Raw genomic sequence first — 26,991 nt, forward strand, 5'->3', positions numbered from 1 at the left:
ACTCTATCCGTCCTTCCTCGTCCTGAGGCTCTACTTGTCCTACCCTGCCTCAAAGCAAATACTGGACGGGTATAGATAATAGCATATCCGACCCATGCTTGACTCATTGCCATTCCTAATCTTAAGCAAGACAATGAAAAATAGTTAAGGATTGAACATAGAATAATAGTTACACTAAGGGAAGAAATCAATTTGCCTCTTGTGGGTGCACTCGGCATAATAATTAAATTTTAGTAATTGTTAGAAGAGACGTCCACTATGATCACATATCATCAATTGGATAATCTAGTCGAACATGAATACTTGATGTAGCATATTGAAAATATTAGATATATTTCCAAAACCTTTCCATACTTGACAAGTTGCATAGGCCATGTTGATCTATAAAATAGGCATATATTTATATATTTATGTATATAAATTGGAAGTATTGCTGTATTTTTATGATATTTGTAGGTTTGAGCGAGTTCTATTCCTGATTAATATTATATAATAAAAGTGAAGGAACAGCTCAAAAATCGCCAGGTTAGAGGCCAGTACAAACAAGCCTTATGCTAGTTAAAAATCTCTTAACTTAGAACCTTACTTGATTAAACCTCTGACAGAAAGTCCTCAACTTAAGACCACCTCGGGCTCAAATCCCAAATCAAGTTGAATCAAGTTTGGTTGAATAGATTAGGTTAGGTCAAGTAAGTGGGTAATTGGGAATGTTTCTTCCCTTCTCACTTTACCTTCCCAAATCCTTTGGTCTCAACAGTATTCATGTTTCTGCATTTGCAGAGAAAGAAAGTGATTCAAGGTCTTAAATGATCCAATTCGCTAGGTTTGTAGAGAGTTACAAAGAAACATTTTTTTTTTCAACACCTTGGAGATGGATGCAGGCTGGAGGTAAATAGGAGTAGGCATATGAAGTTGGATGGAGCAATATGAGAAATAAACAAAAGTTGGTTAGAATTCAATTTCATTAATTGTAGTCATTAAAACTCATGACTCTGTATGAAACAATAATTTCAAATAAATGCTATGTAAAAGTTGCTTCTTCGGATGCACCCTAAAAAGGCATGTATATATCACTAAGTGCTATACTACTATGTATGTATTAAGTAGATAATATATGTATAGATTGTTGGAGTTTTTAACTTATAAAGATATTTAAATTTCAAAAAAATCAAGATTAATCTTATCCTCTATGTGTCCAGTATTTTAAAACTCTTCCTTTTTTAGTCCCATAATATGCGGAAGCAAGTCTTATTTTTTAAAATATTTTTTTTAAAAAAAATCTAAATTTGGCTTTATGGAATTGGGCTGGTGACCGGAATCTTACCCTCGCTACCCCCATCTCCCTGTGGTGTGCGCCTCATCTTCGTCGGATCCACAATTCGCTGACGTGTCGCAATCTGGTACACTGGACCGGAGGGTCGTGATACCGGGTTGAACCCTACCAAACTACTCGCCTCCCCTTAAACCCCTCGCCGCCCTCCTCTCTCTCTCTAATTTGGAGGCTTAGGACTTAAAAAGCTGGTATCTTTAATCTTTTCAAGTAAAGATTTCTGAGTTTTAGAAGGCCAAAAGATGGGGGAAATCATACTGGGCATGCCAGGGCCTTGGGCAGAGGACTGTCGTGAAAAAGCCGATCATTACACAACAAAGATTGGTGGATTGCCGGTAAGTAGAGCCAAATTTTGATGAATTTAGAGGAAGATTCCCTTGCACGCGTCGAAATTTTACAATCGGGTGCCAATTACGCTGCCAAGATCTGAGATATATCATCTGTTTTATTTTTCCCCTCAGGATTGGCCTACTCCAGATTTGGGTATTAAGGACGATCTTCTTCGGTGTAGTTTGTGCGGGAGGAGTCTTTGTCTGGTGGCACAGGCCAGTTCTTGTGTATTTTAAACCAAGCCATGTAAAAGCTATCCTTTTTTCGGGAAAAGTTTCAGTCTGGTGTGATTTATAGTGTTTTTTTTTTGCTTTTTCCGCGTCTCATTTCAGGTTTATGCTCCAATTTCGTCGCCAAAATTGAATCTTGAAGAGCGTGTGATCTATGTTCTTGGTTGCCCAATGCCGAAATGTGGGAGTGATCCTCGTAGGTTTGTTCCTAAAGGTTCAGCTCGATCCGTTTTTGGTTGCCATGAATTGTGGCTGTCATACTTTTAAAGTTTTGGGTGGAACAATCTTTTGCAGCTGGCGCGCTCTTCGAGTTCAGAAGTGTCATAGTGAGATGCAGCTGGATGGTAATGGGCAGGTAGCAAAGCCGTTGGAGGAAGATCCTGCTCCCATTTTGAGAACCAACAACTATTTGGAGGAGGACTCGTCAGTTACTGGTTCTGGACGAGAGGAAGATGAGAGTGACAGTGATATGGATCTGCAGGAGTTTGCACGGGCTCTTTCAGAAGCTTCTTCCCTGGCTTCTCAATCCAAGAAACAAAGCACTTCTAAACATTCCGGTTCTACTGTGAAAGCCATGGGAACTAAGCCTAGAGTAAATGATCTCAGTATGCCTGGTACATCTAGTTCTTTTCATTTACAATAACTGTGAAAATTTAGACTTTTTTGTGGCACAAAAAAAAAAACTAGACCTTTTTTCCCGGACCTTTCTTGCACCACAAAGACAAGTCTTAAAGCTGAACTTCAGGTTTTTGTTTGCCCTGCGTGGGTGAAGAAGTTGTTTGCAAAATTATGATGCATTTAGATTTTCAAACTGCACAAAGTTGTGGCAGTTGCATTTACTGTTGCTTTTATGATTGCAGTTGTGCCTTGCTTTTATATCTACTCCCAGAAGGAGCAATCCACTGGTGACAAAGATGCTATCTGTGCTAGCTACTCCTCACTTTCTATTAAAGAAAAGCAGAGCACTGCTACCGATACTGAAGATGAGGAAAAGTGGGAAGGAGAAACATATGAATATGATAGAGCTTTGGGTGCTGATAGGACTTATTTGAAGTTCAAGAAACAGTTGGATGCACATCCGGAGCAATGCTTCAGGTATTGTAATTTATGTGACTCTTGTTTATCAAATTTACTCGATCAAGTAAAATTCAATTAAAGACATTTGAGTTGAAAGATTTCGATCTTGAATTAACTCAAAAAGGGTAATAAGAGAGGCTGACAAAGGCGAGGAATTTGATGAGTTATGGAAAGTGTTGCAGAAAAATGATGGTGGTGTTGGCGTTTTCTATTTTCTCCTCAAGTTGCCTTTTGCTTTACTTCCATTCCGCATGTTTCATATTTGACAAGCATTCTGAGTTAGCTTATCACATCTTTATATGCACATGTGGCTTAAATAGCTTTGATGCAATTTCTTTTGCCAATATATTTCCTATTCAAGGATTCCAACAGTGGGACATACTGGTCTGTACCATACCGTACTGGCCAAGAACCAGTACCTGGCACCTCTTGGGATTGACTCATGGGCAAACCAGCATATACCAACCTTGTGCTAATTCGATCCTGCTCGGTACCAAGCTCAAATGTGTTTTTAGTTTGTACAACCCTTTTCTTTAGTTTTGCTACCAGCCAGTAGACATTGTTGGTTCGCTATGTACAGTAGTACATATTGTACCGACCAGTGAACGGCACAATATTATACCATGAGATCTAAATCCTTGATTTCAGTAAGATGCCACTGTATCCAGATTCTAAATGATGAGGTAGCCTGCATATTTTTTGGCATAAATTAGCATTGCATTTTTTTTTTCTCGCAGTTGCTTTTTGATGTCATCTATATTATATTAGCAGATACGTAAATTGTTTTTCTTGTTGCATTCAGTAAGGTTAGCAACTATTGCTTTTAAATCAATGTGCTGTTTCAAATCATAAGGTCAGCAATTAATATCATCTTAAATGGCACCTTTTGTCATTGCTTCCCTGTTGAAAGGTCAAGCATATACGTAACATGATTGATAATCTCTGTCCCATCTATATGGTCCAATTTGTATATCCTGCATTGTTGTTCCTATCAAGCATCATGTGCGCCTTCAATAAAAGCTATTTCAAAAACTTTTCTCACAGCTTCTGTCCAAGTGTTCTTAGGTCCTCGCTTTATTCTTCCATGCTATTCAACATAACTCTAGGCTACTCATGTTAGTGCCCTTTCTGGTCTTTGTTGCACATTCATGAATTATCAAAGTTGGCAGACCATCTATCATTCATGAGTCTATCTTCCAAACCCCCTCTATTCTAGCAATTCTTACTAGTTGCCATCTGGTTTAACTGCACAAACATGGTTGCAAAAAAGGTGGAGTATTGATACCAGGTAAGCAACTTGCTGTAAATGTAAGAGACCAAATGTGCAAACATTATACACACATGAAAATCATTTTCCAACATTTACAAAAACTGCTGCTCAAGCAACAATAAGCGTGGAAGGTGTCAGCTCACCAAGTTGGTAAAGTCCTCTGAGTACTACAAAACGGGTTCAAATCCTGCATGCAGCAAGGTTTGGGGTGTTAAGGGAAATTGGGAAAGAGTGACCCCCTACAAAAAAGAACACTAAGCATGGAACAAGAACCAACTGCTATGCTGCCAGAATGAGCCAAATGCTGCTAATATGATGTTATGTTAACACTCAGATCTGGATATTGTCTCCTTATGATAATTTCTGTAAAAAAAGAAAAAAAATAATGTAGAGGGGTTTTAATTTTGTCAAGATGTATACGAGTTTAGCTGTACTGCATTATAGCATGTATAAAGCCTATTGTAGCATCCATTCAGCAAACATATCCATGGGGTTGCTTTCATTCTGTCAAGGACCTGAAGATCTAGCAATTGTGATGCATGTGATATATTGTGCATTTAACATGTTGCATCCTTCGATCACCTAGAGGGGCCTTAGAAGGACATATGAACCAAAAAAATCAATTAAATAAAAAGATGTCTTGTTTTTTTTTAATAACTAAATATATACAGTCATGGGAACTAAATATGAAATAAGAATTAATTTATTTTGCATGTTTTTTGAATAATTAATTTACTACGTCATACAACTTAAATAGTTTTTCATATATAAATTTATTTTTACTGATAGATGCTCAAGTCAGTCAATTTTAACCTGATATTTGGATGTTAGGGGTTGCAGTGCAAGGGGTAATCATATTTAATTTGTTCAATATTGTCTTGTCATTTTAATTGAAGTAGATAGACATCTGCATGGCAGTTCGGGGGGAGTGGAAATACTATATTGCCCAAAACTAGATGATAGTGGGAGGACAACATCCACCTGTCTGCTTTTCCTTTTGATAATTAGTGTTAGTTGGCAGAAAATGAGGAGGCTGTGGCATTGTTGGCATATGGAATGAGAGAAAGTTGGATCATGTGTCCTTGCGTGGGTCACCACATATAACCATTGTCAGAGAGGGAAAGAATCATATACAACTGCTTTGAGGTTAAGTTTGAGTCAATATGAATTTGGATAGCTCGGCAACAATAGATCCAACCTTTCTCCTTGTAGAATAGAGATGTTAGGATGGAGCAAAGCTATTCTGCTTGGATCAGAAGGAGAATGTGGACTTGGTGTCAGATTGGATGGATTGAAGAGGATGTTGGAGGGAGTGGGTGCGAGATATGGCATTGGATCAGATGGGTGGAAGAGGAGGTGGGGTGGAGAGTGGGATAGAAAGAAGAGAAAGAAACAAACTATGTGGGAAAGAGAGGATCACAAAGAGTGAGTAGCAGAATTTATTTGCATGGTGAAGTATTTTTGCACATTTTTATTCGTGATTGAATACTTGTTTCTAAAGTTTACAAAACAATTTTTTTTAAGAAACACTCTACATGGGCAAAAATGACAGATCCAAGGTGCTCAACTCATGCTTTTCATGCTATATGCATACATATACACGTACATAAATACATGGATACATATGTACGTCCGCGCACACACTCGCATATATATATAATTGGTCTACTCTCCTTCTGAAAGGATTGAGGTCTCAATCCTATTAACCTATACAACAAAAACAAAAACCATTAAGAAACAAAAGATCATGTATTTTTGAGGCCTCTAGTCCATATCATGTGAGCATAAGAATGATAGTGTTAATAATATCAGTTTTCTAAACTATATGAAAAGACACATAAATTGAAATCTACACCACTGATCATGAGCTAGACATCATAAAACATGTGTAACCAAAATTCAACAAATTCGGATGCTTTTAGACCATAAATCATGCACAACATCATATCAAACCATTAAAGCAATATATTTTACATTTACTTGATGAGGCAAATAACCTCAAAAAAATGATTTTTGATTTCATATTAGTTTATGATGTTGATCAGAAGCAACAGTAAGAATCCTCCGTATAACATCTGCCCCATTGATTTTTGAGGATTGATCTTTTTTTTTTTGTATTTCTGTTTGATTGTCGTTGAAAATCTAAATGTTTTTTCTTGTCCTTTACTTCCCTATTCCATAGGTATTCATATGGTGGTAATCCACTTTTGGCTACAACTGACTTGGCTGAATGCGGCACCTGCAAGTTTTGTGGTTCATCACGAAATTATGAGATGCAGTTGATGCCTCCATTATTGTATTTTCTGCATGAAGCTGCTGAATGTTCATCAACTTATTCACCAGAGGGATGGAGCTGGATGACTCTTATCATATGCACCTGTTCCAAGGTAAGCACTTAATTTCTTTAATTATTTCCACAAATGGATAAAGTTTTGACCTGAAAAAAGCACATTCTGTTGATCACTTCCATACAAAGATAATTTATCTATAAGCTGGAAGTATTAAATGCCTGCACAAAAATTTTAACTAATGGTTTTCTCTTTACTTAAAGCTTAAACATATCAAATTTAACTCAAAAAATGGGAGGGAGTAGGCTTGTAAATTATTATTACAGCATTAATTATGATGATTACAAATTTTTCATCAAGTAATAATCTAATTTTGTTTTAAGAGAACCTTTAAATATTATGTTGTATTGTTGATAGCGTAGTTGATATGAGTAGTGAGAGAGTAGATTGCATGGTTCTGTTGATTGAGGACAGTCTGGTAGGATGGAAATAAGATCACCACCACTTTCATGTAGTGCATTCGAAAAATGGAAGCAATAGCATCAATGGCAGTACTGTTGGAAAGATAGCATTAAAATCCCAGTAAGCATAGGTAGAAACTATATTCAGGGGACTGGAGAACCGGAGGCCATGGATTTTGAAAGAAGATTTTAGGACATCAAGGTGGTAGTTTTGGGAATGGAGGCGGTAAAGGGGATAAGGCCTTGCAGCTATTTCTTTGTCTCACAATCTTCTTGGGGACCTTAAAAGAGAGTATGTGGGATGCACTTGACCTTTCTGATGATTCCATTAATGTGATTTCTATCACTCTCATTCTAAAGAATGGAGAACAGGATTTCTTAGAATATTAGCCATGCAAAAAACATTCTGCAGTAGCAGATAACTGAAGAGATTTCTAGAGAATTTCATCCTTCAAGCCTCACCTGTCATGCGTTTTTTAGTTTGAGTAAATGCCACTGCAAGAATGGAGTCACAACACTTGATATCTGGATTTAACAGAGTAGCTAATGGGGTGGAGAAATGGCAGTGTGGCATTTGGTGTGTTCTTTGATTCCAAGACAGCTCAACTTTGTAATCTTTCCTCTTTCATAAATTGAAAGATACTCTTAGTTCAATCTCTGTATGGAAACCATGGATGTGGACTGGTGCAGTTTCTTCAATCTTAAAGTAGAGGTGCTTAAATCTTAGAAAGGGAGGAAGGCAAGGGAGATAAAGGGATGAGAATGCCTTGCCAATTTTTCTAACCTTGTTCCATGCTTTGGGTCCACCCTCAACTCACTCAAGACCCTGTTTGTTTCTCAAACAATTTTCTTCTCGTTCTTTTCCTCACTGCTTTCCTTTTTGTTTGCCTCTGAGGCACTAAAAGGAAGGTCTCAATATTCTGAAAAAGAAATCATTTACAAAGTTCCGTAGCCTAACATTGAATCAGGCTCTCAGGGCAGTAGAAAAAAGATGAATGATATTGCTTGCAATGAAGATGAATAATATGGAAGCCCTATTAGATCGCGCCCTTTTGAATATTCTTTCTGTTCAGAGAGAGATTGACGGCTTGTACTGATTTGAAAGCTATACCTTTTGGGCCCTCTTATGAGGGGGGAAAGATAAGCCTTAAAGGATGGAACAACTGAAAAGACATGCCTGGGATGAAAATCTCTAATGAATAGCTGACTTCAGACCTTACATTTGGTTCACAACACACACCTTTAGGACCAAGCTATAGAATTTATTTGAAGGAACACATTCAAAAATGTTATCTGTTTCTTGCGTATCAACTGCCAGTCAGATGCAGGGTGCGTTGTTTTAAAAATATAAACTCTTGTGTGTTATTTTTTTTGAAATTCATAGGTATCATTTTTGGTGATTTATGTCATCCTATGCCTTTGATCCTAATATGAGTTACACAGATTGCACAATTTGGTTTTTAAAAAAACATAAGCAGTGTTGCCTGGGAAGTGTGAATTCCAAATCTCAGGCCTAGTAGACTAGAAAATATCAGCTGATCTTGCGTTACGAAGTTCATATTAAATATAGCATGTTCCTTAAACGAACTTAAGCAACTTGAGTTGTGTCATCTTTATATATTCAGGATAATGACAATGTGGTAAAAAATAATTTGTGCAAGTTTGAGTGAGATTACAAAGCAGGAGCAACCCCTTGGATAGCAAATTTTAAGCAAACTCCATACAGAGCCTTCGTCTTCCAGTAATCCTACTATATAACATAAATCCTCCATCGGGTCACCATAATCATTTGCAATTGTAATCTCATTGTTGTTGGTCCACTAGAGGGCTAACATTTGGATGACTTTTTCATGGACCAGGTTCTTAACCGTACTAGCTCTAACTACCTGATGATTAATTAATATATGCTCTTTTTTACGTGTGGGATGTGCTTGCTTCCTATTCTTCTGTCAGTTGAGGAAAGCACTGAAGGGGGAATAAAAACGACCCAATGTAGGTGAGATACAGAAAAATTATGTACAAGAAGATATCTGTAGTTTATGGCTACTGATTAATGTTAGTTAAATTTATCTTGTCATAAACTTACCGCCCCCCCCACCATCTCCCAAAATATCTACATTCTTTTCTTCAAACGTCAACATACTAGAATACTAATTTTATCAGGTTGGGCTTTATTTTCATCACTTTTTTTCATTGCAGAGCTGTTGTCCCTCATTCTGTGGGGACAAACGTGTCAGCTGCTGCTGGGGAGTGGCAGAGGAGGCCATCATCATCCAGGATGAGTAAGTTTCATGTGTAGTGCATCTTCAACTAGTACTACCCCAGTTGTAACTGTAAAATGGCGCGCCTTTGGTTTTAGTTATGAGGCCAGTGCCTTCAACGTCTGATCAAGAGATCAATGTTATTGAACATTTAGTGTTGCGGTCTAATGTATACTATGGTCTTTGCTCCTATAATGTCTTCAAATATGAAAATTGAGTTCTCTTGTAATGACAAACTATTCAAGTTAAAAATAACAAATTTTTGGTTTAATATTAAATGCTCCACCTCTAGTTTGTTCTATTATTTTTTCGTTTTGGCAAATTGTTTTTTCATCCTTCTGTTGGCAAATTTAACTGGAATAGTAACTAAGATGTCTTTCCTTGATTGTGGGTTGTCCCCTTGGCAAGGAAAGCTTTATATAAACCTAGTTGTGGATTAAATGTTTTTAGTTCCATCAGTGATACTGGCCTTTCCCCCTGGGTTGCATGGGAGGCGACATGCAACAAGCTAGTCCACATTTGTTTGGAGAACTTGAGTCTTTGATGGCTATCTTGTTAGTAGATCCCTAGACTGCAGCAAGCTAGACCACATTTAAACTCTTGAAGGTTGAATCTACTGATTGGCTGAAAAATTAAAGGTAAACAGGTTGAGATATGTGTCAATTTAATATTGAGTCTATGAACAATTAGAATTTAGAAGTGAACTGGTATCTATGGATCATTGTAACTAGATACAAACTGCAAGGGCATCAGCCCTATATACAAGATAGAAGCACTCTCAATGCGAGTCCTACAAACCAGAGTTGTATACAAGGTTTAGCATAAGTGCGAGACACGTGTCTAAAAAAGTCTATGGCTATTGCACATCTTTGGCTGCAGTCTGCAGATGTAGTTCTAAATGTTGAACCTTTAAAAAAAGGCATTAGACAGGATTTTTCTTATTAGAGGGCCTCCTCGAGTGATATAGCATTTAAGAAACTTTTGAGAGTTCTGACTCTTCCAAGTGTATTCCAAGACTTTGATCCAATTAAGTTTGCTTGGCTGGCTTTTCCTGAATATGATACAAAGTCTAGTGTCATCTCAGTTCCTGAATAGAGGAGTTCTGCAAGTAGGTTTAGGTGACACACAACAATGAATTTTTAACCATCGCTGTGGCTACACCACACCAGAAAAGCAGGAGAATTGGAGTAGGGAAGCTGAGCAAGAATCCTCTATGGTGTTTGAAATCTTGGAGACCCTGACTCTCTTGGATTCCCAACAATCTGAGTAGATAGTGGCAGGAATGAGTTAACATGCAAGCTGTCACATTAAGTAACAAAAATTCTAATAGTGAAAATTTTTGATGGTTGAAATCCTATATGAATAATGACCTGAGTGTTAGCTTGGTGGTCATACCCCTTTGTTTATAAGTGGAGTCCATTTTTTGAGTCTTAAGTGGCATTAGCTCTTAGGATTTTTGCTCTAGGAGAAAAAAGGAAGAGTGCTACATGAATAGATAAAAGGATAGCTAAATCAGAGTGTATTTGCAAAGACAGAGAAGTAATAACTATATTAATACACATGATTTATATTTTGAAGATGCTTCCTCTAGGGTTGGTACAGAAACTTGACCTGGTTAGATCGCGGATCCATCAAGAAGCTTGGCCTAACTTTTGACTATGTTCACCAAGTAGAGATGATCTTTCTTTTTTTCTTGATTAGCAGAGGGTTTGCTCAGTTCATAAAGTTGTAGGCTCAAAATGTTGTCATCCTCCACTATGTTCTTTCCCTAGGAGCCATGAGCTGGTAACTTTGATACTTCTTAGATCATTGAAAGACCATTTACTAGGTCTGAGGCTGCATAGAAATAATAACTAAAGAGAGAATCTATTCTTTCACATGTGCATGAAGAAGTAATTGTCGCGGTTACCAATCCAACCTTAGGAACTGTTAAAAGGAATCTAAAAGAGCTGAAGCCACTTGAAGTAAGCAAGCCAGCCAGGTCCCCATGACCTTTTCTTCCCTCAGTTCTCATATCTGAGCCATGTAGTGAAGACAAGACCTGAGGCCAATTTGGCAACCAGTTCTAGTTTAGTATCAATTCTAAGACAAGTCAACCCTAATCAGGTGGTAAATGCTGAGAGGTTAGGAGGGTAGGATAAGATGTGGTCAGTTGGAATGGTGAGAGTGGAAAGGTGCGACTTAGAAAAGCATTATCTTATCCTTATATTAGATCCACAGCTCCTATACCTCGAGATCACTTGAGTCCAAGCTTGAATAAGGAAATGCATCATTTGGTTGTTCAGAATTAGGTCTATATGGAAATACACTTGGGACCATGATTGGTCTAAGAAAATTTGACCATCTTGCACTAGCTATACATTTCTTGCATTATTCTTCCTTCGATAGAGTATGAAGTCTTCTTTTGTATATAAAAATAGATGTTTGGTTTCTTTGATGCTATGTTGGTTACTAAAGTATAGGGCGCACAACTAGCTGAGTGCCCATTCTTCCTCCCAACACTTGGAACTTAGTTTGGTTGGTGGGAAGAGGAGGGGAAAAAAAATTATGGTCAATAGAAAAATAAAGAAATGCCTCATATTTGATTGGAGTTTTCAAGGAAAGAAATAGAAAAGTAGCTTTTCTGGAGAAATAAGATTTCAATATTAAATGGAAAAGTTCAATTCCCATCGGCTAAGAATTGAGATAATTTTTTTGTTCAAAAGTATCTTTAAGCTTTTAGATAGAATGGGATAAAATCTTTTTCTTTATTAAGGACATACAAATATTTTACATAATTTTTTTAAAAAAAATAGATGCTTAACCAAATATAAGTCACTTTTGGAATGTACCACTTTTCATGGTCAACCAAATTTGCAAAAAATAATTTTTTAGGCATGCAACAACTTTTCAGAAAAAAACATTCGAGTGAGAAAAATTCTTTCTGCAAATCAAATGAGTCCTTGATGACCATGGGTTGTTTATTTTTGTGGAATATAAAATGGCAACTTGCGTGGGAAGCTCAAACCTTCGCATAGTTAAGATCCCACTGCTATGTCTGAACCCTAGAAAACATTTAAAAACTAAAACAAGGTGGACTTGGCGTTAGCTTTGTTAGGACACGACCGCGTGCTATTATTCTGTGTTTGTTTGTTCATAATCAACTCCTAGCGTGACCTACAAATTTTGTATCATTCATTTGGCAGTACGACTTTAGTGTTCTCTTGTCATTGGTCTTGTACTAGCTAGCATGTTTAAACCCTTCTTAATTAGAGTCTCCATATAAAAATCTAATGACCAAATGATGTGTTATCCTAAAACATGTTGAAATCTAATAGCTTCTACCTTCTAATAACCACTAATGATCTAGTCTAACTTTATTTTATTCTTAGGAAGATCTACCTTGCCAAAGTTCTATGAGCCTTTAAACCTGCCCCTATAAGTAAAAGGGGCATTCTGGTCCCTTTACTTGTTTGACTACAACAATCAATATCATTGCTAATTCTTTCTAGGTTGTTTTTGCTAACTGACCCAATGCTTGCCTGTAGTTGACCAAATTAATAATGATTTCTCTTGGCCATATCATTTTCGAAGGTTGCAATTGTTTTATTTGAGAAAATGTGCCAACTTGCAATGCTATATGTAGGGGGGGATTCTATCCTCCTATATTTTAGGTGTTCGGTAGTACATAGTTTATGTTCTATAGCGTTATGAATCTCAAACAAATTATTTTAGCTTACAACTATATATTCATATTGCATACAATGTGAGACGATAGGAATAAACTATATTAGCTATATTATAATAACAATTACTCATCAACCTATGCTTTAAAAAAAAAGAGAGAAAAAACTCTATTGCTCTAATTGATGATGGATGATGTTAACCTGCAACAACCAGGGGTCCCAGTTTGTGCTGCTTGTCCCTTATGCCGAGCATCATGCCCTTTTTTTTTTTTTAATTTTATTTTGTATGTATCCATCTTTTATTCAAGGTCTCCTTTATTTATTTATTTTGGTACAAGTAGGAGGCGTAGCCTGAAAATAACTAATGTCTTATATAAGTTACACCATAAGCATCTGACATCAAAATATAACTAAGATCAAAAGGAGCTTGATGGTTTCCATCCATTTCAAATTCATGTTCAATTGCCTTCCAAGCTGCCCAATCTGCTGCCCTATTACCTTTCTCAATGGATATGTGTGGCTTTAAAAGTAAGTGAAAAATTATAATTTAAAAAGGGATTAGCTTGGACTTTAGGTGTCCCTCCTGAATTAATCCATGCTATCAGTGTAGCTGAATCACCCTCTACCCACAATTGTGAAGTCTGAAACCGGGGATATTGCATTTTTGATCCCTTCCCAAGCAGCTATGAGTTCAGCAAAAGGAACAGAGAAGGTAAGAACTTTTTTACTAGCAATCCATAAGTGTGCCATTGGCATCTCTGATTACAAATCCTGCAGAAGCTTGATCATTTGACAGTGAGCCATCAAAATTTACCTTCAAAACACCCATGGGTGGGGGCAGCCATTGAATAGTTTCTGTGGATTGTTGGGTATTCTCCTAATTATGAAGACTGCACCAGTACCTTGAATGTGGACTGGAGGAGTTCAGATCATAAGCTGCATTAGTATCCTTCCAGTAAAATATGAACTGATCTTACTGACTGCATAGGGGAAACTTATCACACTTGAGATGATTCTCATTTATGATACCTCTTCTATATAACATTTGCTTACATGGGAGTTTATTCCATCGAAATTTCGAACAAAAAACTTTAACCCTGTGTGGCGCTAATAACTTCCATATGGCATTAAAATGTACCTGGTTGTGAAACTGAAGTGATCCTCCTTGATCTCCGTCTCGATCTTGAGCGCATCATGGCGCCCATCGAGCGACACGACATCAGAGTCAACAGTGATGGAGGCGATAGACTCGGTGGATGAGAGGACGATAATCTGGACCATCAAGCTGATGGGGAACTCGCATCCTTGAGGTGTCAAGACGAGAGGAGAGCCCCTCCTTCGTGTTGGGAGGTGATGGACGTGATTACTCTAGTCACCACCACCTCTTTTCCTTAATCAACCGGGCGAGCTCTGTGGTAATAGGTTGTGTATGTATGTATGTATGTATGTGTGTGTGTGTATATATATATATATCCGTATGTGCAAGAATGCTTAAATTTTAGATCTTATCCGGTTTGTCAGGCTTAAAATTCAGGCTTAGATTCGTCCAAAATACTTTAGGCTCGGACGGGCTAAACGGGTTGTGCAGCATCTAAATAGGTCTAATTTACATAGAAACTTTATTTATCTTTGTTAGGCGCATATATATCTTTAACAACTTATAATCCTCAACTATTTTGTTCAAAAAAACTTTAAGGAAACGTGCTCTCACGCGCACATGCATAACGGGCGCGCATAGGTGCAAACGCATAAAGTTCCTTGCTCACAAATCAACACCAAAAACTATGTAATTTCTGATTATTATTTAAAATTTTACATTAGTTGAAATTATAAGTTTCTCCTTTTGATTTTCAAATTATTTTTTGATTTTTTTTTAATTTTGAAAAGTCAAAATTTATTTGCGTCCATAAACGTAGGAGTGTATAAGCTTCACATAGAAAAAGTCATCCTTGCCGACGGCGTCAAACCTCTCTCTTCTTCTGCTTCTTCTTCTTTTCTTTTTTTCTTTTTTTTTTCCCGCTAAACCGGATGATCTATACAACACGTGTACGGATACACCTAATAAAATCGGAAAACAAAATATCACGGAGCTCGCGAGGCAGCTCCCCATCCCCTACCCATAGGGTACTGTTGGCATGGTTAGCCACATACGTAGCCTCCCAATCAGCAGCTCTGCTGGCTTCTTTAAACACATGCTTCGCCTGGACCACCCATTCGTCCCTCATCATCATCCAGATATCACGGATCAAGGGATAGTCGACAGCATCGACCCTCTGATCCCCTGGATCCAACTAATGTCCGTAGCCGAGTCACCCTCCAAAATGACCGAACTAGCTGAAAGCACACACTGAGCATGTCGAAGACTCGCCCAGGTAGCTCTCAGCTCCGCTTCAGGAACCGTGCAGTCAAATAACTGATAACCTTCCGCCGCCACAACCCTGGAGTTTGGGTCCCTAATGACGAAACCCGCTCCACCCTTTGTGCCACCATCCAGCACCGACCCATCAAAATTGATCTTGAGGAAGCTTGGGGGTGGGGGCTTCCAGGTGAAAAATACCATACGAGAAGCTGCCAAGGTAGAATGGGAACTCCAGATATTTCGAGCTATCAAAAGTCCTTCTAAGGAGGAAATATGACTAATCTCTGCCGCCTGCGTCCGGGCGCTCTCCGCCACTGAAACCTCTTTCTTTACCTGATCCGTAATAATGGCCAAAACCAAGTGTCATCATTAAAGGGGCCACAGCCGTCACGGGTGGTTCTATATACACCCCCCCTATTGCTAAGGACACCCCCCAAAAATCAGAAAGAAAATACCCAAACTAATCTTTAGTGTAATTACCATATTGCCCTTGAAATTTTCTCATACACCCCCCTTCCTCCTCCTCCTCCGTTTCGTTTTGAAAAGAAAAAAAAAAAAAACCCCCCTCAAACCCCTCGATCCATTTACATCGTTTAGGCGATCTTTGAAGGAGATTTAAGCCCCATTCGAAGCATGGACAAGCAACTAGTGATTTGGGACGAAGAATCGGCCGCAAAGGTACGTGTTCCACCTTGTTTCGAATTTTTTTTTTTTTCACGGTTCGTGCTCCGTTCGGCACTGGATCGCCGAACAAAAGGCTTCTGTTCGGCTGAACAGTGCCGAACAGAAGCCTTCTGTTCGGCAACCCTCAACCGAACAGATCTGTTCGGCAACCCTCAACCGAACAGATCTGTTCGGCTGCACAGTGCCGAACAGAAAGCTTCTGTCCGGCACTGTTCAGCCGAACAGAAGTCTTTTGTTCGGCGATCCAGTGCCGAACGGAGCACGAACCGTGAAAAAAAAAAATTTCGGGAGAAGCCGGCGAGGTGGTTCCGGAAGAAGCCGGCGAGGTGGTCGGAGATCGGGAGAATGCCGGCGACGAGAGGGAGAAGGGGGAACGGGGGGTTTTGGGCGTTGGCGAGGTGATTTGGAGGGGAAGAGCGGGGTGGGGGGGTTTGGGGGGTGTAGAGAGCAATTTAGGTGAGGGGGTGGGGAGGGTGGGGGGTAATTTAGGAATTTTTAATTTTTTAGGGGTGTCCTTAGCAAATGGGGGGGTGTAGAGAGTATTTAATTTTTTTTTAATTTTTGGGGGTGTCCTGAGCAATAGGGGGGGTGTATATAGAACCACCCAGCCGTCACTTGTTAAACTTTACAAGCGCAGTTTAGTCATTTTGCAGGTCTTCCTTTTCTGACGCCTACGACCCGCAGCACGGTCGCTGGATCGTGGTTGTAGCGAAAGAAGGATACGTCTTCCTTCGCGCCCGGTGACCGTTGGATCAGGCAATGCACGGATCTGGAAGCGCTATGCACCCGTCCCTCACCCGCATGCACATATCTCGAAGGGAGTGGTGGGTGATCCAACGGTCCACGGGCGCGAAGGAAGGCCTATCCTTCTTTCGCGCGAAAGATACAACCACGACTCCAGTCCGCATACTTATTTCTATGAACAAAGTGACATCAACCGTCCAAATTCCGATTCTGGCGTCTCGCCCATGCAGGAACGCCGTCACCCGTCTTCCACAGGCGAACGGTCAGGGTAGACCCACGCGGGCCGATCGGAAATGGACACGTTCACCTACAATCTAGTGTCCCGCCCTCCTTTGTCGTGTTGCGGGCCGCCGTTGCCGAACGCGCGACGCGGAAACGCGGAAGACAACGCGGGCGCTTTTAAATCGGCGGTTAAGTCGCGCCTCGAGGTCCGGGTCGCCACGTCGGATAGGCTGCGAACCGGTTTCCGACACGCTGCGCAGCACAGGCAATAATTGGTCGCCACGCGTACGGACGCAGCGAATGGGGTGAGATAGCGCGCACGCAGGGAACAGAAGACGGCGCAGGCATACGCCGTTAGGTTGGGTCACAGCCGGCTCGGCTCCAGCCGAGGGGATCCCAGCGGGACGTGGAGTTCGAACTCCCGAAGCAAGCAATCGTTATTGGTTGGTTGGCTGGTGAAAGCGAGGAAATGGCAAGCGAAGCTGGACACTAAAATAGCTGCATTACCAGTTGCCGAGCAAAAGCAACGAGTGGGAAACCAGATCTAACTGAGTTAGCATGCGTATCAAAAGACGTACAAGACTACCACTTCGATAAGATATTTTTGATATATTAAAAAGTTTTGCTTTTTACAATTATGCCAGATTATAACTTTTGATTCTGCTGCATCTGTATCAAAGTAGGATGAGAAGTTGTTATATTTAAAAAAAAAAAAATTAGACTAAATCTCGTAGGAATGTATAGTCCTGATCTTTCTATTGAATAAAAAGCGCGATGCCCTGCTTTGTCCGATACTTGGGATGCTGGAACAATGATGAGACGATTCTATCGAGATGGTATCTTCCCAACATCTTGCGAGACATCTAACCGAGATTTGAATTATTATCTAAATTTCCTATGAAATCTAGCTATGAAATCTTGAGCAAAATGCATAGATTTGAGCATGGAATGTTCTGAGATGTGGATATTTGTGGATTGGGAACTTGTGCATGCAAATTTTGAAACTGAGCTTAGCTTAGTGGTCCACTCTTCTTCTTTATAGGAAAGAACCATTCTCTCCGAGGTAAAGCCTGGGACCAGCTCCAACGTTTCCTTGATGGGGCGGAAGGACTTAGATCCCCTAAGTCTAAGAAATAAAGAAGAAAAACGCGCGCATGCAAGTGGTGTGATCTAGATAAGTGCTCTATATGTTGTATACTTTGACAACTATATATAATTGGATTAATTGTGAATTAATGCTTAGAACATGATTTTGTATGTGGGAGTCATGGCATTCATTGACTATATGCATGCATTTTTGCCAAATTTGCCATCTGTGATTACTGTAATCATGCCATCAGATCATCAAACTCCAATCATTATTGTATCTCCTCTGTTATCATTATCTCGTCTTCTTGAATTTTATATATTAATTGCTTCTTCTTCTTCTTTTTTAATTCACCTTCTCCCTTCTAACAAGACTGGAGACTGGAGTCATAAGACCCTTACCCCAAGGTACCCTCAGGTTTCCATGGTGGTGGGTATATGCCACTCTTTTGTATGGTCCACCCCTTTCTACAACATGAAGTAGGCAAATGCTTTGAAACCAATGGTCCCAAGCCTTGTCTTCCGCTGCTCACCCTCTTGCTGGCCATCTCCATCAATGATCCAATCACGGTCCCTGCCTCACAAAAAGGTGGTCACAGCGACTTAAACACCAAGAAAAATCAATTCATGGGGGGCAGGAAACCGTTTACGTGCGAACCAGATTAGCTATTGGGGAGGCAGCTTTCGTTCAGTTGTTGGTGGATCTCAAGGTTTCAAAAGGTAGGTGGAGTGGGTCCGGAATTCTTTATGCGATCCTTGGAGCGTGTGGTCTGAGATTTTTATATGTAGCCAGCTCTAAAGAACTTGATCTCCATGGATGCATCAATGGAAGGTAATCTTATTGACAGTGACTTGTCTTTCCGTCGTCGAAATCCTCGGTACAGCTGAGCTAGTTCCTTGGAGGACCAAAATATTTGCTAAACACTTCAATTCTCTATAAAGATTAGAGAAGTCTTGTCTCAATATAATTATTGGAAAAGCAAACAAAGGCTGCCGGCTGAGTGGCTTACTTAGCTAAAAGGAACAATAACTACTTATGAATGCTTGGCTGATATCTCTAAGCAAATCTTGGTGACCCTAGCTCAGTACACACACACACACACACACACACACACACACACGCATGAGTTGGTGATCCTAGCTCAGTACATACATACCTACATACATGCATATCCATGATATTTCACTTGTCCGAGAGCCAGCTTTATTACTAGTTAATGTCATTTGTCCTCGAGATTGATTATTTTGAAATTCAATAGATGACAATTAAATATGGATAGGATATTTATTATGTTGTTTCTTGCTGTCTTATTTTTTGGGAAGCCTAATTAAGGATCATTCGATTACATTGAATCAGATTCTTTTTCTTCGAAAAAGAATATCAATCAAACTAAGCTTTATTACATTGGTCTACTAGCTTTTGACCCTGTAACTATAAATATTTGTGGTTGAATATTTAAGTGGAGCCACATAAGATTTGAACTTTTTTAGAAGATATTTTAGGGGTAAAAGCATTTTCCTTCCTTCTTATTTTTTTTACAAAATGGTTATATGAGTGTCATGTTGTACTTCTCTATTTAATCAATGGTGTCTGCTTGCAAGTTACACTCACTCCATTGTTATTACATCAAAAAGTGTCACTTGCACACTTTATGTAGAGGTGTATATTGGAATGCTTAATAACTATTTTGCAAGGTGTGTATCTCCTGGCTATATAGTATATACTAGTGAACATCATTTTCTAAAAATTGTATATCAATTTATCCGGAGGTGTATAATGGGATGCTGGACGACTACTTTGCTAGCTGTACATCATCTAAGTATGTACAATGGATTGTCGAACACCATATTTCGAAAATTGCGTATCAATTTATCTAGAAGTGTGTACTGGGTCATTACCGGATATCAAAGAAGCTTAAAGTATATATCGAAAAGCCGACAAGTGTGTATCACCTAATCATAAATTATATACCGGTGAATATCATGTTTTGAAAACTGTGTATTAATTTATCTATAAATGCATATCGAAATTTTAGATGACTATTTTACTAGACGTGTATCATTTGACTATATAGTATTTATTGGTCAATATTATATTCCAGATATTGTGTATCAATTTATTCGGAGGTTTGTATTGAAATACTGAATAATTACTTCACTAAGTGTATGTCACCTTACTATTAGCATGTATTAGTGAACACCATATTTTTAAAACTATATATCGATTTACTTGGAGGTATGTATTGAAACACCGGATGATTATTTTGCTAGATGTTTAATTTTTTTTTTTTTTAAGATTATAGAACTAATGGGCCCTGTAAGTGAGAAAGAATCCGATCCTGATTTAATTTTAAAATTTTGTTTTTAAAATAGATGCTAAAAAAAAGGGTAAAATATAAAGCCTGCCAGCTACAGTGCAAGCAACCGAGAATTTTTGTTCTCTTTCTGCTGATAAAATTTTAGGTGGGCTCCACTCTCGCCTTGTCGTCGAGGGGAAAAAATATATGGTAAATGTGGGCAGAAAACTACTCTCTCTCTCTCTGGCTGGAAGCGTATGCGACGAACCACCGGCTCGGCGCCAAGAACTGGAAACAAACAAGCGTCCAGCCACCGCTCGTTCGGTGGGCCCCATCGTTGCAGAGCCGCCAGCCTTTTCTCTGATTCCGTCCGCTAAACATAAAACGGCGCATCGCGTCTCAGCCGGCGCGGCTAACGGCGTTTGCCAGCTCAGCACCCCACCGTCATCTCCCCACTCGTCGCCTCCCAAACCCCCAATAATAGCACCAGAGCGAGGCCAAATTACTTCTCGCCTCGATCCAAAGCTCGCTACCAGTCCTCGTGGATTCCTCCGCTCTCGTAGAACTCTCTTCCGATTTCTTCTCTCTTTGAGGATTTTAGATCCCTCCACGGCTCCCCTTTCGATCTCTTGAAGGCGTTCGGGTATATTGTTCCCCAACCCTTTTCTCTCTCTGATTTGAATTAAATGTTTATATTCGTTGTTTCTTCTTAGATCTCGTTTTCGATTGTTGAATGTTGGGATGTTTATGATGAGCTTGTTTTAATCATTTCTGGTAGTCTTCTTCGATTTTTTTTTCTTTTTAAATCTGTGTTTTTGGGTTAGTTCTGTTGTTTGTTGGTGGGATCCGGTGTTTTAGGGTTTGATTGGAGTGATTTCTTGTGTCTACCAGTGCGTTTTTTGAGTTCTGGCTGTTTCTTTGTGATTGAGATATAAAAAAGATTGGATCTTGCGCTGGTTTCGTTTGGATCTCCTCTTTCTGGGAGTTCTTTGAGTGTTCTTGAACTTTATTAGTACCAGAGTTTGTGGTGATTTGTGAGTTTTATCTCCGTTATTTTTTTTCTTTTTAAAGTTATGGGTTTGTGGTTACGGGGCTCGAGCTCGGGGTAAAATCTGTCGTTTCGCTTTTTTTGTGTATCATTAAGTATTGCTTTCCCCAAAATTAATTATCTTCCGAAAGAAATATGAGTTGCCGAACCCGTTGAGCTTGCAAGATGTGATGCTAAGCTCAGGTATCTGATAGAGTTCTATTTCTTGGAAGGAGATCTGTGGGTTCCTTCTTTGGGATGTCCTGTTGAGGAATTGGATTCCTTTTGTAAAATATCTTTGGATAAATCAATTTTATAAATTTGTAAAATATAGATATCTTTGCTGAAACGCATCGTAAAATGGTTTTCTGAAGAGCACATCTGTTCTTGTTTTCTATAGCACGAACTTGATGTTGTTTAACTGATTTTCCCCCATGCGATCTGGGACTTCAATAATTGAAATATGATCATGGTTGGTACCGTGCACAATAAATTTATGATCTTCTATTGGTATATGATATCTGCTGAAGATTGTCTGAGTAGGTTCATTGGTTCTGTTCAATAAGCGGAAATTTGATGTTAGCTACTCGGGCATATTGGGTATGACTTGTTTATTTCTTCAATAGCAATACAGAAACACTTAAACATAGCTGAGGAATTTTCTTATGCATCAAGTTTCTTATGATGTAGTCTACTGCTGGTTTAGTGATCTTTAAGATAAATTAATTCATCAAGTAGTTCCATCTTTCCTAAATTCAAGCATTTTTCTTTTATGGCCCTGTTTTGAATTTCAAGGCTTACATTTGCATTGAACACTGACATGGAGATACGCGAGTGTTGAACAGTTTGTGAGATAGTGCATGTGTTGTTGCCATCTAAATTCCATGCGACAAGCTTTGAGGCATATGAGTTATTTTGCTATGTTGTTTCCTGCTGGAATATAATAGAATTATGGATAGAGAGAATATACTTCGACACATTCAAGAAGACATCTATTTGAGTTACTCATCTTGGGGATATTTTATCCCCTGGTGATATGTTATCCCTCGGCTATATTTTATCCCACAAGAATCTTCTTATACTATTTTGACAGGAAAATCTTTTGAGGTTGAACAATATGATGATGCAATAATAATCCTCATCAGTTGGATTCTTCAATCATGTTTTACCACTTTCATATGCTGGTGCCTATTAGCCATATCATATATCAACTTTAGAAAATTCTCCAGGACAGATAAACTTGCGATTGCCATTATTTTTTTGTGTGATCAATATAGTGTCACATTTGTTGCATGATCTAATGCTTCTGCATGCTAAACATATCAGCTTTTTATTAATATGGTGTTTAGAAGAAAATTTCCTGGGCAAAGTGATGAAGGCTGGGTGGCACCTTATTTATTATTAAGAATTTGGCTGATCAGAATAGCGTTTGACTTTGACAGAAGGAGCTTTTGTCTTTCCACCAATATGCGGATCCTTTTTTTTTTAAAAAAAAATAAATCATGTTTTAATATTATACTCTTGCATAAATAAGATTCTCGGATTCTTGATCAGTGATTTTGTTGGATGATAGGATGGTGGTGATTGTGATATTTTGTATCATGGCAAAGCGAGTGTCATTTTTCTATTCTTTAAAATGTTTTATAGTACAATTACTGTATCTTTTCATGCAAAATTTGTCTGGTAACTATTTTTGTGGGTCCTATGTGGCTATTCATTTTCATACACATACTATGTTCACTTTTGGATTTCATTTTTTGTAATGCATTGTCAACAATGTGTCAATAGCTTTAAGTTATTTATCGTGCATATTTTCAGAAAACATTCTTATTCAGAATGGGACATGTAATATGGGTTGAAGTTTTATTTTCTAAAATTTTTATGTTGATGGGTACTGCATGTTACAGTATATCATGAAGCATCTGTACTCTTGTATGGATGTGCTGATGGTTGGGCTTGCCACATTGATTGCATTTGACCTCTCGATTTTCTGTTTGTTCATATAATTACACTTCTCAAGATTAAGCCAGATGTGGTAAAAAGTCCTGCATGTCTTGCCACTCCCATGCTTTTGATTAACAAATCAAAAAAAGGGGGGTATAAAAATATTAAAAAAAACAGAATGTCTGTACATGTCTGTGTTTTTTCTGTCTTATTAAGACTGACTTAACACATTGGTCTTTGGTCACTTAATGAAATAATCTTATTTTGATATGCTTTTATGACATATGCAGTATACAACAAGCTGCTTTTACTTTGAAAAAAAAAGGTATTCCTCTGGATTAATTTTGCATTTGGGAATTGCAGGATTAATGAAGTTTAGAGATTTTTCAACCAGAAGTAAACGGCTCCCTGGAAATTCAATTTTCTGCTTCACGTCAGCTGTTCTTCCAATATGATTTTATCTGTGAAATGTTATCAAATGTGCTGAGAATGCAGTAGCCTCTTGACCATAAGTTCATCTCTGATCAACTCAGTGTCACAGTCATGGACCGGGCAGACACATCAGGCTTTGTCAGTGGTGGAGGCTGTTGTGAATCAAGATTTGATACCTATTTCCATTACATATATATATCACTTGACTAGTTTCTCATTCTGTGGTGAAGTTTTAATAATGCACTGTTAGGAGATTGACAGGCATCTTCTGCTCCAACTTCTTCCTAAATCCACCATAATTGATTTCTCCTGCACGCTTTATATTAAACAGAATGGATCTTAACATGACTGAGGTCTTCTTACATGGAACGGAACCTTTGATGATTACTTCAGTCACGCAAACAGCTCACATCTCCACTTGTGGCAGGAATGACAACTTGGGCGATACCACTTTACGTCTTGACTGCCTTGGGAATGGAATTAACAACACCTGTAGAAGAGTCCATTCTCAGAGCAATTCTGATCTTTCTTCACAGGATGATGGATGTAGACTGGTCCTTGGACTGGGTCCAACTCCAAATAGCTATTCTGCTGATTATTATCCATCTGGGATTAACAAAGCCAAACCATCTATGAGCTTATTTGGCCAGTGTTTTCCCGGACCGGATGCTGCAATGTTAAAGCTGGGACTTTCAGGTGGGAATTCAGAAACTATCCCAGCCCTGGCCCAGAGCAATCATGAAACTCTGTCGCCTCAGGTGAGCCCTGGCCCTCCTGCCAAAAGAAGCCTGCCCGTTCCAATTGTTGATGAGGGTTCAACTTCAGCCAAGAGGAAATCAGGTGGATATATGCCTTCTCTACTGTTTGCTCCAAGGTTGGGCAGTCTTAATACTAAGGAAACCACACCAGAAACCACGGAACTATTGGATCTGGGAAGTGATGGAAGTACCCATAAACATCACAGTTCTCATCATCAGCTTCAGTTCAGTCCTGAATCTTCTGCCACAACTGATGGTTCCATGAGTGCAATCTCTGAGCCCATGATTGCTGATGTTGTGGCTGCTGATACGACGAGTCATCACCATCATCCGAAGAAGTGCAGATTCAATGGATGTTCTAGAGGTGCAAGAGGATCATCTGGACTCTGCATAGGTCATGGAGGTGGACAAAGGTGCCAGAAACCTGGCTGCAACAAAGGAGCTGAGAGTCGAACAGCATACTGCAAGGCCCATGGTGGAGGGAGGCGGTGCCAGCGGCTTGGATGCACTAAGAGTGCAGAGGGAAAGACGGACTTCTGCATTGCTCATGGTGGGGGCCGTCGGTGTGGTAATCCAGGGTGCACCAAAGCAGCACGCGGCAAATCCGGGCTGTGTATCAGGCATGGTGGAGGAAAGAGGTGCACGGTAGAGGGCTGCACCCGTAGTGCTGAGGGCCAGGCAGGGTTGTGCATCTCCCATGGAGGGGGTCGCCGATGCCACTTCCCAGGCTGCTGTAAGGGTGCGCAGGGGAGCACCATGTTCTGCAAGGCCCATGGTGGGGGTAAGAGGTGCATCTTTGAAGGGTGTACCAAAGGGGCAGAGGGGAGCACTCCATTATGCAAGGGCCATGGCGGGGGCAAGCGGTGCCGCTTCGAGGGAGGTGGTGTCTGCCCAAAGAGTGTCCATGGCGGCACTGATTTCTGTGTGGCCCATGGAGGAGGGAAGCGATGTGCTGTGCCAGGATGCACAAAGAGTGCCCGTGGCCGCACTGATTGCTGTGTGAAGCATGGAGGGGGGAAACGGTGCAAGTTTTTGGGATGTGGGAAGAGTGCCCAGGGGAGCACCGATTTCTGTAAGGCCCATGGTGGGGGAAAACGCTGCACCTGGGACCAGGGGTGCGAGAAGTTTGCAAGGGGGAAGAGCGGTCTCTGTGCAGCCCATGGGAGCTTGATGCTCTCACAGCAGGAGCGTGAGGCTGGGAATAGTGGGAGCATGATTGGTCCCGGTCTCTTCCATGGGATAGTCTCCACTTCAACAACTGTGAGAAGCAGCATCGACAACGAGCACCCATCTTCAGTCATGAGCACCATATCAGACTGTGCCGAGTCGCAAGAGAGCATGAGGAGGATGCATCTCATACCACCTCAGGTGCTGGTTCCACTCTCCATGAAATCCTCCTCACCATCATCTGGGCTTACTGATGTGGACAGAGATGGAGCAGGGAGCCAGGAGAAGAGCTTTGGATTTGTGATCCCTGAGGGAAGAGTGCATGGTGGTGGTTTGATGTCTTTGCTTGGGAGAAATCTCAATAATGCTTTTGGTGGAAGGGTGTGAGCTTGGCCAGATGAATAATGTTCTAAATAACTCAATTGTCCTATTGGGAGGGATAAAAGGGGGTTGATTAGAATCAGATGTCTATATTATAGGTGCTGCATTTGTCGTTTCGAGCTCTATAAATTCTAGTCTGGTTTGGTTGTTGTTAGCTTCACTATGTCGAACTACTTCATGGCTTGGAATTGTGTTTGAACATAGGTGATGGTGATGTAATGAGTTCTGAAAGCTTTCAATCCTCTAAGCTTTCAGACTTCAGGTCTTGTTAGCAAGGGTGCTGTGTGATTCAACTAATGATTCTATTCCTCTGGAATGTTTGAGGATTCCCATTTGAATGTTTGTTTACTATGGGCTGAAGATTAAAACTAGTTATGTTATATCTTGGTAAGCTTATTGATTTCATCCCACTACAGTATGTGCGCTTCCATGTGTTTGATAGAGGGATTTCATCAAAGAAATTGTTAGGAATTTTATGAAAATTGTGATTTCTTACAGCGGTAATAGTTGCACTCTCTCTGCAGAATGTTTTGAAGTTGAGCGACTTTGCTGCAGAGTTCTGATTATCATGGTTGAGTGTATCCAAGCATCACCACCACTATAAAGCTATATTTTAACAGTAGGGAATAGATTGGGTAGGCCATTACTTATATACTTGCCCCATACTTTCTTTGCGGCCGGGTGGGGCAAGAGTTAAGCGAAGTGGATTGGATGGCTTGGGCAGATAAAGCTATATTTTTTATACAAATCATTTTTTTGTTTTTTGTCTCGAGAAGAAAATTTGTGAAGAGCTATATATATTCAGATTAAATTTTCGCAGGTTTTACTATTACTCATACCTATCATGGATTTGTTGCAAGTCGTGTAAAACCCACCCTATTTGGGTTGGGTCTGGTCAGGTCAGATATCTGATGGGTGAATAAATTAAATTACCACCCCTATTGGAGGTTGAGACTATTTAAATAAATGAGAAAGGAG

At 39.7% G+C, this 26,991-nt stretch overlaps 2 protein-coding genes across 4 annotated transcripts; both read left to right on the top strand.

Moving 5' to 3' along the window:
- The first annotated feature begins 1,449 nt into the window (after positions 1-1,449).
- On the top strand, positions 1,450-9,525 carry LOC103717759 (programmed cell death 2 C-terminal domain-containing protein). Of its 3 annotated transcripts, XR_005515150.3 has the most exons (8): positions 1,452-1,665; positions 1,792-1,875; positions 1,993-2,090; positions 2,185-2,504; positions 2,751-2,985; positions 6,420-6,624; positions 8,846-8,982; positions 9,186-9,525. XR_005515150.3 is itself a non-coding variant. In XM_088711605.2 (7 exons), exons 1-7 carry the CDS (start codon positions 1,573-1,575, stop codon positions 9,270-9,272), a joined length of 1,113 nt encoding a protein of 370 aa, XP_088567731.1. In that variant the 5' UTR covers positions 1,450-1,572; the 3' UTR covers positions 9,273-9,525. The 3 variants fall into 3 exon arrangements, 2 of the variants coding, with proteins under 2 accessions (XP_088567731.1, XP_008804474.1); XM_088711605.2 differs by lacking the exon at positions 8,846-8,982 and having other exon boundaries at positions 1,450-1,665; positions 2,185-2,495; XM_008806252.6 differs by lacking the exon at positions 8,846-8,982 and having other exon boundaries at positions 1,453-1,665.
- Positions 9,526-20,712: 11,187 nt separating this feature from the next.
- On the top strand, positions 20,713-26,423 carry LOC103717758 (uncharacterized). Its single transcript, XM_008806251.5, has 2 exons — positions 20,713-20,947; positions 23,639-26,423. The coding sequence occupies exon 2, from the start codon at positions 24,040-24,042 to the stop codon at positions 26,017-26,019; it is 1,980 nt and encodes a 659-aa protein (XP_008804473.3). The 5' UTR covers positions 20,713-20,947; positions 23,639-24,039; the 3' UTR covers positions 26,020-26,423.
- The last annotated feature ends 568 nt before the right edge of the window (positions 26,424-26,991 follow it).

The sequence above is a fragment of the Phoenix dactylifera genome, chromosome 15 (assembly GCF_051530095.1).
Source record: "Phoenix dactylifera cultivar Ajwa chromosome 15, Ajwa_hap1_PhDact_Kaust_v1.1, whole genome shotgun sequence".
NCBI lineage: Eukaryota > Viridiplantae > Streptophyta > Magnoliopsida > Arecales > Arecaceae > Phoenix > Phoenix dactylifera.